The sequence below is a fragment of the Hemicordylus capensis genome, chromosome 2 (genome assembly GCF_027244095.1).
Source record: "Hemicordylus capensis ecotype Gifberg chromosome 2, rHemCap1.1.pri, whole genome shotgun sequence".
In the NCBI taxonomy this organism is placed as follows: Eukaryota; Metazoa; Chordata; class Lepidosauria; order Squamata; family Cordylidae; genus Hemicordylus; species Hemicordylus capensis.
Window position 1 is genome coordinate 405,132,768 of NC_069658.1, and position 11,493 is coordinate 405,144,260.

General features: G+C 50.1%; 1 protein-coding gene across 1 annotated transcript; it reads left to right on the forward strand.

The window, feature by feature from the left end:
- The first annotated feature begins 688 nt into the window (after window positions 1-688).
- On the forward strand, window positions 689-10,878 carry LOC128344030 (uncharacterized). The gene is made up of 4 exons (XM_053293466.1): window positions 689-853; window positions 5,337-5,462; window positions 6,463-6,834; window positions 10,785-10,878. The coding sequence occupies exons 1-4, from the start codon at window positions 689-691 to the stop codon at window positions 10,815-10,817; spliced, it is 696 nt and encodes a 231-aa protein (XP_053149441.1). The 3' UTR covers window positions 10,818-10,878.
- The last annotated feature ends 615 nt before the right edge of the window (window positions 10,879-11,493 follow it).

Genomic DNA, 11,493 nt, shown 5'->3' on the forward strand with positions numbered 1-11,493 from the left:
GAAGGCAGAATCTAAATTGCATGGGGTATCTTACATTCACTACCCAATACAGAGGCAAGGAACACAACTTCAAAATATATGTGCTCCACAACAGCAATCTTCTGCATCAGGATTTATTTATTTATTTTACCAGCTGGTCCTGGTAAGCCACCTGGAATAACTTTCCACAGAGTCTCATGATGAGGTAGGAACCTTAAAGACAGCACCAGTACAGATAAGACTCAAAGAGAAGGCAGTTCCTTATGCAGTCCATACAAATAGAAAAATATCAGTTCCACTACTTTCCAAAGTGAAAGCTGAATTAGAGAGGATGGTTAGATGTGGAGTTATTGAACCTATCACAGAATCTACTGACTACTGACTGGTGCACACCAATGATACCCGCATCAAAGAAGAATGGCACACAGCTGAACAAAGCTGTTAAAAGAGAAAAATACAGCCTCCCCACAGTGAATGATATTCTTCCATGCCTAGCAGGTGCCCATGTATTTTCATTGCTGTCTGCTAGATCCGGCTGGAACTTTCCTGTGCCACATTAACAACGTCCATCCCACCATTTGGAAGATATGTCTTCAAAAGATTACTTTTTGGAAGTGCTCCAAAAAGTGTTCTAGTTTCTAGTGCTCCAAAGCTATCCCAAAAGGTCATGTCAGAGGTTTTGCAAAATCTGGAGGGGCTTTCTGTGTACATGGATGACATTATTGTTTATGGCATTACCAAGGACGAGCGTGATGAGAGAATGGCTCAAGTTTTGGAGATGATAAGAGCTGCTGGATTAAAGTTGAATGAAAGCAAGTGCCTTCTGGGCCAGACAGAACTCACCTATTTGGGACCCCACATAGATGAACATGGGGTGAGTCCAGATCCCAAGAAGGTGGAAGCCATTTCTGGGATTAAACTTCCAGAGTCTGTAGCTGAGTTGTGGAGATTCCTTGGCATGGTACAATATCTAGGAAGATTCTTACTGAAGTTAGTAGAGGTGCTATACCCCTTAAATGATTTGTTAAAGCAGGGAATCTCAATGTGTGGGTCCCCAGATGTAATTGGACTTCAACTCCCATAATTCCCAACCAAAGGCCACTGGGGCTGGGGATTATGGGAGTTGAAGTCCAATAACATCTGGGGACCCACACATTGAGAAACCCTGTGTTAAAGGCAAACACTACTTGGTATGGGGGCAAAAACAAGATGAAACCTTCACAAGAGTAAAACAACTTTTAACAGGGGCCCCAGTGCTAGCATTCTTTGATGTAAATTGGCACACTATCATCAGGGCTGATGCTAGCAGCTATGCGTTAGGAGAAGTGTTACTGCAAGATCATGAAGGAGAGTTGCAACCAGTGGCCTACTGCTCTAGGACGCTCACAGATGCAGAAACATGATATGCTCAAATTGAGAAAGAGTGCCTAGCAGCAGTTTGAGCATGTGAGAAGTTTTCAAAGTATATCTTTGGCCTTGAATCCTTTAAGCTCTATACAGACCACAAACCTTTGTGCCATTGATAAATTGCAAGGATTTGGATCAGGTTCCAATCTGGTACCAGAGAGTTCTCCTCAGAATGATACGATGTAACCCTCTCGCTGAATACAAGCAAGGCAAGACACTTGTAGTAGCAGAAACTTTGTCAAGATAGTCACTCAAAATTAGGAACATAGGAACATAGAAAGCTGCCATAAACCAAGTCAGACCATTGGTCCATCTAGCTCAGTATTGTCTACACACTGGCAGCAGCTTCTCCAAGGTTGAGGCAGGAGTCTTTCTCAGACCTATCTTGGAGATGCTTGGGAGAGAACTTGGAACCTTCTGAATGCAAGCAAGCAAGTGCTCTTCCCAGAGCAGCCTCATCCCCTAAGAGGAATATCTCACAAAGCCCACATGTAGTCTCCCATTCAAATGCAACCAGGGTGGACCCTGCTTAACAAAGGGGACAATTCATGCTTGCTACCACTCCTTGAGAGTAGAGAGCTGGTCTTGAATCAGTCCAACTTATAGAGGAAGTTGAGATTTATGAAGCAATCCTACAAACCCTGTCTAACTGCTGTGAATCTGGAGTTACAGGCAGTACTGAAGTTTGTGCAAAATGGTTGGCTATCATGCACAAGCAGCATACCAACTGCACTCAGACCTTTCTTTGTGAATTGCGGGGGGGGGGGCTCTTAAAGAGTCCAATGGGCTAGTTCTCTATGCTGACAGAATTGTCATTCCAACCAGGCGAGAGATTCTGAGGAAACTTCATGAGGGCCACAAGGGCATCACTAACTTCAAACAACATGCTCGGTTGTCCATTTGGTAGGCAATGCTGGGTCAAGACCTTAAAGTATTGGTGGCAAGCTGGGAGTTTTGCCAACAGCACAAGTTCTTCCAAAGGAAAGAACCACTATTAGTTACTCCATTGCCAGATAGACCTTGGAAACAGATTGGATAGTAGACAACCTCTAGTAGCCATGTGATCCGGAAGCCTGCGCGTTCCAGAGACTAAGCAGTGCATAGCTTTAAAAAAGCACCTATTTGAGGGGCAGAATAATCTCCAGGTGCTGTTAGAAGTGATTGACAGTCTACTCATCACCTCCAGGTAGGAATTGTTTAAAATGGTTTTGTTTTCATTCTTTTTCCTTCCTTATTGGGTTGGATAGTTTGAAACTCAAAGCGGGGGGCGGGGGGTGGGAATGTAGTAAAATGTGATCCTACCAAGGGGATGGGCAAAAGGCCTTATAAGGAGTAGGAGTGTTAAGCAAGGGGTGTGTGTGTGTGTGTTGTTCTGGAGACCTTCTGCAGTTCAAGCAGTTAAAATAATACAGAAGCTGTTCCTGTTTCCATTTCAGTCCTCACAACATTATTTTTATTATTCCTATCAAGAACAGGGCGGGGTGGGAGAATTAGGTCACGAGGAGGACCACACTTGGTAGGGCAAGTGGTCCATCTTGATAGCAAAGTAACCATGAGTAAATAATGGCACAAAAGGAGGCCAGTGCTAAGAAGAGCTGGTGCAGCGTAGTGTCTAAGGGACTGAAGAACAAATCAGGGCTTTCCTGGTTTGATTTGTTTCTCTGTTATGAACTCACTAGGTGGCCTTAGGCAAGCCGCTTCCTCTCGGCCTCAGCTGCAATATGAGAATAATAATGCTTACTGTACAAAGTCATTGCAAGGCTGACAACAGGATAATATATGTGAGGCACTTGGAACACTTGGAAGCTGTATGATTATTATTTAGGAATCATTGACAGAAATGAGTGCCCTAATCCAATAAGGATGCACAACTGCGGCCCTCCAGGTGTCGCTGGATTACAACTCCCATCATCCCAAGCCACAGCAGCAAATGGTCAGGGATGATAGGAGTTGTAGTGCTGTTGGAAGTTAAAGGACTTTGCGCTGTCTCTTGTCTCAGACAGTGGAGGACAGACTAGTGAGTCAGAGGGCTAGAAGGTCAAGACATTGGTCACCCCTTCTCTACTGCTCTGACACTATCCCTTTGGATATGTAGATTGGTACTCTTAGGGATAAACGTCCTTCCTCTCTCTCTTCCCTACCTGTCCTTCTACCTTGCAACATGGCAAGCTCCTCTCCCTGCACCATGTGTGCAGAGAAGATGCAGAATCCATCTGCATCCAGCTAGACAGATAGATTAGAGATTCTAACTCCTCACTTTCCTATCTAGAATGGAGTTCCTTAATAAATGCCTTATATATTGATTTGAAACTATGAATTGGCTCCAAGTTACTTTACTCTCAGCATACACGCATGCCTAAGCAAATTCCGCTGTGTTGTGCCTCTGTGCACTCTGCTATAATGAAAAAGGGATTCTCTCACCACAGAGAATTTCCAACAAGTGCAACATCTGGAGGGCCACAGTAGCGCAGCCTTGTTTTGTACACATAGCAAATGCAGATACACAATCTGCACTGTGATACTCATCCTAATCCCACTCAGCTGGCTGGATGCTTCCTTTAATGGGCAGGAGGATGTGCAGCCCTGTCTAAGGCTACCAGTTATGCATGACTAGTTACCCACAATTATAGCAGGTTTGGGGCCTGGTCTCGAACAAGAAAGAGTTAGGAAATAATAGTGTACTAGCTGACCAGGCACAGAGCACCTGTGCCCCTAGTTCTCCCTGACTTCTCCCTGACTCTCCCCCCACTTCAGCCCCTTTTTGTTCTCCCCCCACCCCAGTTCTTTCCCACCCCCACACTCCCAGTTTGTTTCCCCTCGGCAGCCAGGCTTCTCTTCCCCACCCGCCACCGCTTCTCCTCCCCACGACTTCCAAAATTCCTCAGCCGTTTCCACCCACCCACCCACCTTCCAGTTTATTCCCCCTTCCAGTCCCTTCCCTGCCCACCTGCCAGCCACCTCTGGCCTGGCTGCCACCACTTCCTCCCGCCGGCCGCCTCGTCACACCGGCAGGTGCCTCCTCACGCCGGCACAGCTTTGCCTGGCGGCCGGCCACCTCCTCACTCCTCCCCTGCACCCGGCCCAGTGAAGTCTGGCCTCACTGCTTTCCCCCGCCCGCCTGCACTGCTGGCTGGCTGGCAGAACTCTTGCGAGAGTTCCACCACACATGTGAGTTTCACTACACATGTGAAAGGGCACGTCTTGGAGAATTAAGTATATAGATATCACTGCATATATATAGCACTGTTAAGAACAATGCACATGGAATAATGACTGGGTTTAGTGTGTGAACAAACATTTTATAAAGCATGTAATTGAACAGCAAATAAAGCATGTAGCTGAACAGAGGGGAACCATGAGGACAGTGGTTGCAGAAGTGAGCTTATTAGGCATTATTTAATGAGAAAATCAGTAATGGGGGATAAGCTTCCTTAAAATATTGGTTGTCAGCAATTCCAATCTTCCTCAGTATTATGCAGCTCCAGGGAAAGTTGGAGTTCGGGGTGTTTTCAAATGTACTCTCCATTTCCGAAAGGCACTGGTAAGGCCCAGTAGCATTACCCAAAGAGTGTATGCCCTAGAATGCTTCCCAGAATCCTCTGCAACATGCACAGGTTCCTGTGGCAGACATTCAATCCTCCTTGTCAGGCAAGTCAGTGTGAAAAGGATTCCCTGAGGATTGGAAACACACAAAGCAATCATTTTGAAAAAGAAATGATAGCAAAGCAGAGAGATGGGGACAGGAAATGGACATGAAGGGAGGTTCTGGAAGGAATCCTCGGTAGGTTACGGCAGTCAGGAGACCATAACAGGAGAGTGAGGATGAACTTGCTAGATGTATCAACATGTGTCCTATAATGCAAAACACAATGGAAACAATGCAGATCCTTAGAAAGCAAGCCGAATGCAGACACTCTAGGCTGCACGGCTCGTTTGCCTCAGCCCCCTAGGAGGAGTACGTGACACTGGGAGCTGACTCCCATTGGTCAGGCATTCTCCTGGGGCTGGGGCTGGAGCAGGCCCACGGCCTGCATGCAGACACCCGCCCAGTCCGTCTCTCGAAGCTGCGGACGAATGTGGGTGATTCTCCCAGGCCGGCTACAAGCACATGGCCAGGCCTGCGGAGAATCCAGCTGCGCCGGGGGCTGTGGAGGGGGGATTGGGCTTTTAAGCCCTCCCGCCCCACAGTTAAGCAGCAGAGGGGGAGATTTGGGCTTTTAAGCCCTCCCATCCCACCGGTAGGCAGCCTAGGCCACTGCACTTTGGCTGTAGCAGCAAGTCCTGGGCTCTTAAGCCTGCTGCTTTTTAGCGGTGGGACCACCGCGCACGCACCCAGGAAGCCAGGCCAGCCGCCGCCGTTGGGACACGGCCGCCATCTTGGGTGAGCACGTGGCCTGGGTTCCGAGGCCGGAGCTCGCCTCTCCCCCGCACACAGCAGAGCAGAGGGCACAGCTTGGCCTGCTCCCCCTCGGGGCGGCAGAGCAGCGGCGGCGGCAGCGACTAGGCCAGGTTTTATCCCAGCCTCAGGTTTGGAGGCTTGTCTGGGGGGTGGACTGCCATGGGCCAGGATAAGGCCGGATGGGGGGGCAGCTTGGCAGAGGGAGGTGAGTGAAGCATCCTTTGGCACCAGGTCCCCAGGCCCGATTACTAGCAACTGCCTGTAGCTGGGGGAGAGAGGTGGGCTAAGTAGCAGGCTGTTGGGTGCTGCATGCGCGGGCGTGAGGCACGGAAGTCTGGGTTCACACTCCTTGGTGTTACTCAGTGAGTTTAAGGCACTGCGTGCACGCGTGTAAGCTTGGAAGCTTAGATTTCACACACACTTAAGGCACGGTGTGCGCGCGCACACGTAAGGCACGGAGGTTTGGTTTCATGCGTACTCCCTCCCTGGGCTTTAATTGGTGGACCCTCTGTGCGTAGGGCATGGAAGCTGGGGTTTAGCACACACCTCCTCCTAGTGTTTTTACTCAGCGAATTCAAGGCGCTGTGTGTGTGCACGCGCAGGGGTTTGGATTCCACACACACTCCCTCCCTGTGTGTTTTTTACTCCGTCAAGGCACTGCGTGTGTGTGTGTAAAGCGCGGAGGCTTGGGTTTCACACGTACTCCCCCCACCGGGTGTTTTAAGAGGCCCCCAGCTTTGCCAGACTCCTCTTCAGAGGATGAGCAAGATAAGGAGCTGGGGGCCATCAGGGCGCTTATCGCTCGCCTGGAAGCGTTGGAGGAGGAACGGGCAGCGCCAAGAGGGGACGATGGGGGAGTTGGCCCATCTGGGGTGCCCGTGCAAATACAGAGGGTATCCAGGGCTGCGATGCGAGCTAAATTAATGCAGGGCTTTGCTGATCGCCTAGCAGCGCTCGAGGCTAATGCATTGCCATCACCCAGTCCGAGAGGACATCACCCACGCCTGGAGGCAGCACAGAGGAACCTGACGGGCGAGGGTCTGGATCAGGTGAGTCACCCCAAGGGGTCTGGCCATGGGGTTTGCCTTGCAGCCTCCCTGCTGGGCATTGTGGGTGGTACCCAGGCCCGACGAATTGGGCATAACCTCATGCGACCTGTAATCAGGTCTGGCAAGGGGGGGCTGGGCAGGGGGGCGAGTTCCACCCCTGAGCAGGCCGGGGCAAGCTATGCTGCTATGCAGGCTGCCATGGCAAACACAAGCAGCAGCGCTGATGATGGGCCAGTCCCTTTAGGGGACCACCTATTGCCCCACGTCAAGGAGCGCATTTGGAAGAGCGAGTACATAGATGTCTTCCAATTTGCTTTTTAAGAAACCAGAACCTGTGGGCAAGGAGGGGGAGCAAGAAAAGGACAAGAAGCGGACCAGGCGGAAGCCTGTAGAATGTAATTGGAATAATTGGGTTTCTGGGTTCACCATATACATGGGAGTGGTCACTCAGAAGTACCCCGACAAGGGCCCTGCTCTCATTAAGTATTTTGACACCTTTCATAGAGCATTCATGGACTTTGCAGGCAATGTGTGGGAGGCGTATGATACCTCTTTGTGCGAACGGGTGTCAAACAACCCAGGGCTGTCATGGGAAAAGCAGCATTCTGAGCTGTGGCTCCATATCAGGACACCATCCATGCCCTTGACTGGGGAGCGCGTGGAAAGCGGCCACGTAATTTCCAAAACTTCAGCGGCCTCGTCCGCGGGCGCCCAGGGGGTTCAAAGTCCCCTGGTTTGCTGGGAGTTTAACAGGAGCGAAAAGTGCTCCCACTCCCCGTGCAAGTATAGACATGAATGTGGCTTTTGTGGAGGCCGGCACGCAGGCCTCCACTGCCCCTGGACGAAGGGTTTTAGAGGGGGAGGTGGGTGCCGCCACTCAGGTGGGGGAAAGGGGCCTGCAGCCGCCCATGGAGGTGGTGCGGGAAAAGGGCCCCACCCCAATTAAGATGCTGGCGCTTCGGCGGCTCCTGCACGACTACCCAGACAGGGAGCTCGCACACTACCTGGAGGCTGGTTTTTCTGAGGGCTTTAGGATTCCACGTAAGCATAGTTTTGCACACAATTTGAAATCAGTGCGAGGGATGGAGCAGGTAGTAGCTAGGAAAATTAGCAAGGAGGTAGCCTTGGGACGGGTACTCGGCCCTTTCACTGAGGGATGCTGATCTGCAGTGGCTTTCCTGCAAATTTAATATTTTCGGGAGTTGTAGGTGCCCAGAGTGGGACCTGAGTTCAAATCCCCATTCAGCCATGGTTCTTATTGGGTGAATGCGGGCCAGTCTCTTCTCTGGGTGCAACTTGCCTGCAGGGTTGTTGTGTGGCTGGCCCTGGGTTGCAGGGCTGCAATGCTGTTTTTTGCAATTTAGTCTTGGCATCAGTTAAATGCACGCAGACCTGGCATCAGTTAAATGTACACAGACTGAGACCCGGGTTCAGATCCCCATTCAGCCATGTATTCTTACTGGGTGACTGCGGGCCAGTCTTTCTCTGGGTGCAACCTGCTCTGCAGGGCTGTTGTATGCTGGCCCACGGAGGCCAGGCTGCAACACCGTTCTTATTGCAACACCTTTCTTGTGATTTAGTCCTAGTATCTGTTAAATGAACCAGGACCGAGACCTGAGTTCAAATCCCCACTTAGCCATGGTTCTTACTGGATGACTGCGGGGCAGTCATTTTTCTTACCGGCTCCTCAGGGCTGCTGGGTGGCTTGCCCCTTGGCTGGCAGGGTCTCCCCTGGTTGCATGCAGGTGGGGGGACCTGATGGACGAGGCCTGAGTTTGACTCCTCATTCAGCCATGATTCTGGCTCAGTGACGCCTGTCCAGTCACCCCTCTTGCAGCCTAACCTGTCTCATGGGGTTGTTGGGAGGAAGAACCAAGTTGTGTAGTGGACCCTTTGGGCACCCGGGGGGAAGGGCAGAATACAACAGGTTAAGACAATAAAAAATAAATAAATATTGGGGAGTAACAGCTGCAATTCTTGCTGGGTCACTCATCTCGCAGCCTAAACCTGCCCCACAGGGCAGCTGGGAGGAGGAACCAAGTAATATAGTGCACCCTTTGGGGCTCTCGGGAGGAAAAACAGGATATAACATGTTAAGACAATAATAATAATACATAAACAAGGATTGAGGATAATAATAATTCAAAATGATGCAGTTGCACAGGTTAATATTTTGCAGATCCCCACTCTATGGGCTCGACCCTCCATTGCCAGGCATCTCAGCGACGTGGCATGTAACACTGAATGGCCCGGGGTGCGGGTCTCAGCAATATGCTGGAGAATGCACAGTGGTCTGGGACGCGGGTCTCAGCCATGTGGCTTTGAACGTGGAATGGCCTCAGCAATATGACAGGGAGCACACAGTGGTCTGGGACGTGGGTCTCAGCCACGCGGTGTCTCCAACAGAGCGGGCCAGAGTCCTTGTCTAGGGCCACGCTTTGGTTTGGGGTGTTCAAATGGGCACAGGGCACCGAACGCAGGGCGCCGAACCTGGAATGCTGGTGGGTCTGGGGCAATGGGCCTCAGCGAAACAGCTTGGAAGAATGGGCATGCAGAGGGTCCAAGGAGAATTCGGTGCCGGAAATCCTGCCGCTGCATTTCGGGGGCAACGACCTAGTCAGCCAGCTGGGATTCTTGCTGTCTCAGCAGACCATACGGGACCTGGAGGAGGTGCTGGCATGGTGCCTGGAGATGGTTATACTCTTGTCTGACATCCCTCAGCATAGAGTATGTAGGGGGGGGCACGTTAGCAGAACAAGATCATAGGGCTAGATGGTTGAGTTAACGCGGCGATGACACGCTTTCTGGCCACCGGGGGTGCGGTTGCATACTGCACGATGTCATACTCTTGTCGCAGCCCTCACTCTACAGGGGTGATGGGGTACACCTTTCACTCGAGGGGATGCAGCTGCTCATTGATGACTGAGGCTGGGATTAGCAATGGTCCTGAAGGGCCTGTGGGGTGCGGGGCGTTAAGCTAGGCTAACGCCCGCTGTGGCAGGTACAGTGTGGGTAAAAACTGGGAAATAATTGGTGCAGCACCTTAGGTAAGCTTTTGGGCTTCAACTAGGAGGCGCTGATCCCCTGAGGCTTGACAGATCGGGAATGCAGCTCAACTCCTATCCCGCTCTAGGCGGCTTCCTTCCCTATGGCTGGACAGTGTCGGAGGGATAGTGCCGACAGCAGGGACCTGACATTAGGTCGGCTGAGAAGGGCGTTCCCGCTTGTCAGCGGTCAAATTGCCTTGAGCCAAGGTGCCAGCGCCCGAGGCCTTAGAGTAAGGCGGCCACACACGTGGCCGACCTGTGAGTGCCCGCACTGTGGGGGTGGAGTGCCAATCCCAGCTGAATGCCTTAACAAGTCCACTGCAATTGGAATGTTAATAAAGAGGCCAGCTTTACCAAAAGTAACTGCATCCGTGTCTCCTTGGATCTGGGTGCAATGACTGCTTCTTTCCATACCTAATCACTTTCTGTCCTATTTCCTTTGCAGATAAAGTAAAAATGTTGGCTGACATACTGAGGAAAATTACTGAAAGCTGCTCCATTGATATTAAAAGGGCAAGTTTAAAAAATCTTAACTTGAAATTTTAATTTTAATGTCAATGGTATTACTTGGAGTAAATTCCCTCAGCATGTCAGTCAGTTCCTGGTTCTGACATATCAATTTTACACAGCCCTTTTTTCATGTAAGTGGCCTTCTAGACCTATGATTCCCTCTTTCCTGTTTCCTTCAAAGTCCTCTTATATGGCTCCTACCCAGGTATCTATTTAAAATTTCTGTTTCAATGTACCAATTAGTCTTATCCTTTATTTGCCCTCGCAACACCTGTGTGAGGGAGGTAGCTACTAAAGATGAGAAACCAAAGGTGGATGGTAGTAGGTTGCCCTCAGTGAAATTGTGGCTGAACAGACACTACAGGTCCTCATCCAGTGTTGTGTCTCTGCTAGATCCCCATGGCTACCATTTTTCTACCATCTTGAACAAGAAAATGGTAGGACAAGGAGGAGAGGAAAGTGATGTAACTACTCTCCAAAGTTTGGGGCATCCTCCTCCACTTGAAATTTGAGTTCTGTGGATTATTGAGTTCTCCATTTCTGCAAACAGTAGAAAAACTTCTTCCAACCATATCCTTGCAAGCTCATTGAAAACCTTCTAGTACAATCTTGCTTCTTTGCTGCATTTTTCTGACAGCCACAACTGCCAAAGCCTAGCAAGACATCTGCAAGAGTTGTACCACAGTGCCTGTTTCCAGACCATCTCCAGAAATAGCTTATTGGCTTTCATTCCTGTGCCACCCAGTGATGTCATGTGCTTTTATTTCCTCTTTCTCTCCCCAGCTTGAGACATGAAACACTTGTTAATGATGCTCTTTTTCTCTGCAGCTTTTATTGGCTGCAAGTCATTTTGGCTCTGACACAGGCTCTCAACCATGTCCTTTTAATCACTGTGCCTTATGCAGGAGCATGTTAGCTAGGAATGGGTTGTTTTCTACAGAGGCAGCCTACCTTGTCACCCCGCCCCCCAGAGAGGTAAACAACTTTCAAAGTGATAATCCATTTCCCTGCACCCTCACCCCATTCCTCTTTAGAGGTGGAAAAAAGAGGTAATTGCTATCACAGTGCCAAGAGAACATTGACATCTGAGAACATTTTCATA

Bases quoted from the DNA above. Each gene is read 5' to 3' on its own strand.
- LOC128344030 (XM_053293466.1), top strand. From the start codon at position 689: ATGGATGACATTATTGTTTATGGCATTACCAAGGACGAGCGTGATGAG. The intron at 854-5,336 runs GTGAGTCCAGAT...TCAGCCCCCTAG, and splicing joins CCCACATAGATGAACATGGG to GAGGAGTACGTGACACTGGG. The intron at 6,835-10,784 runs GTGAGTCACCCC...TGTCTCTGCTAG, and splicing joins CGGGCGAGGGTCTGGATCAG to ATCCCCATGGCTACCATTTT.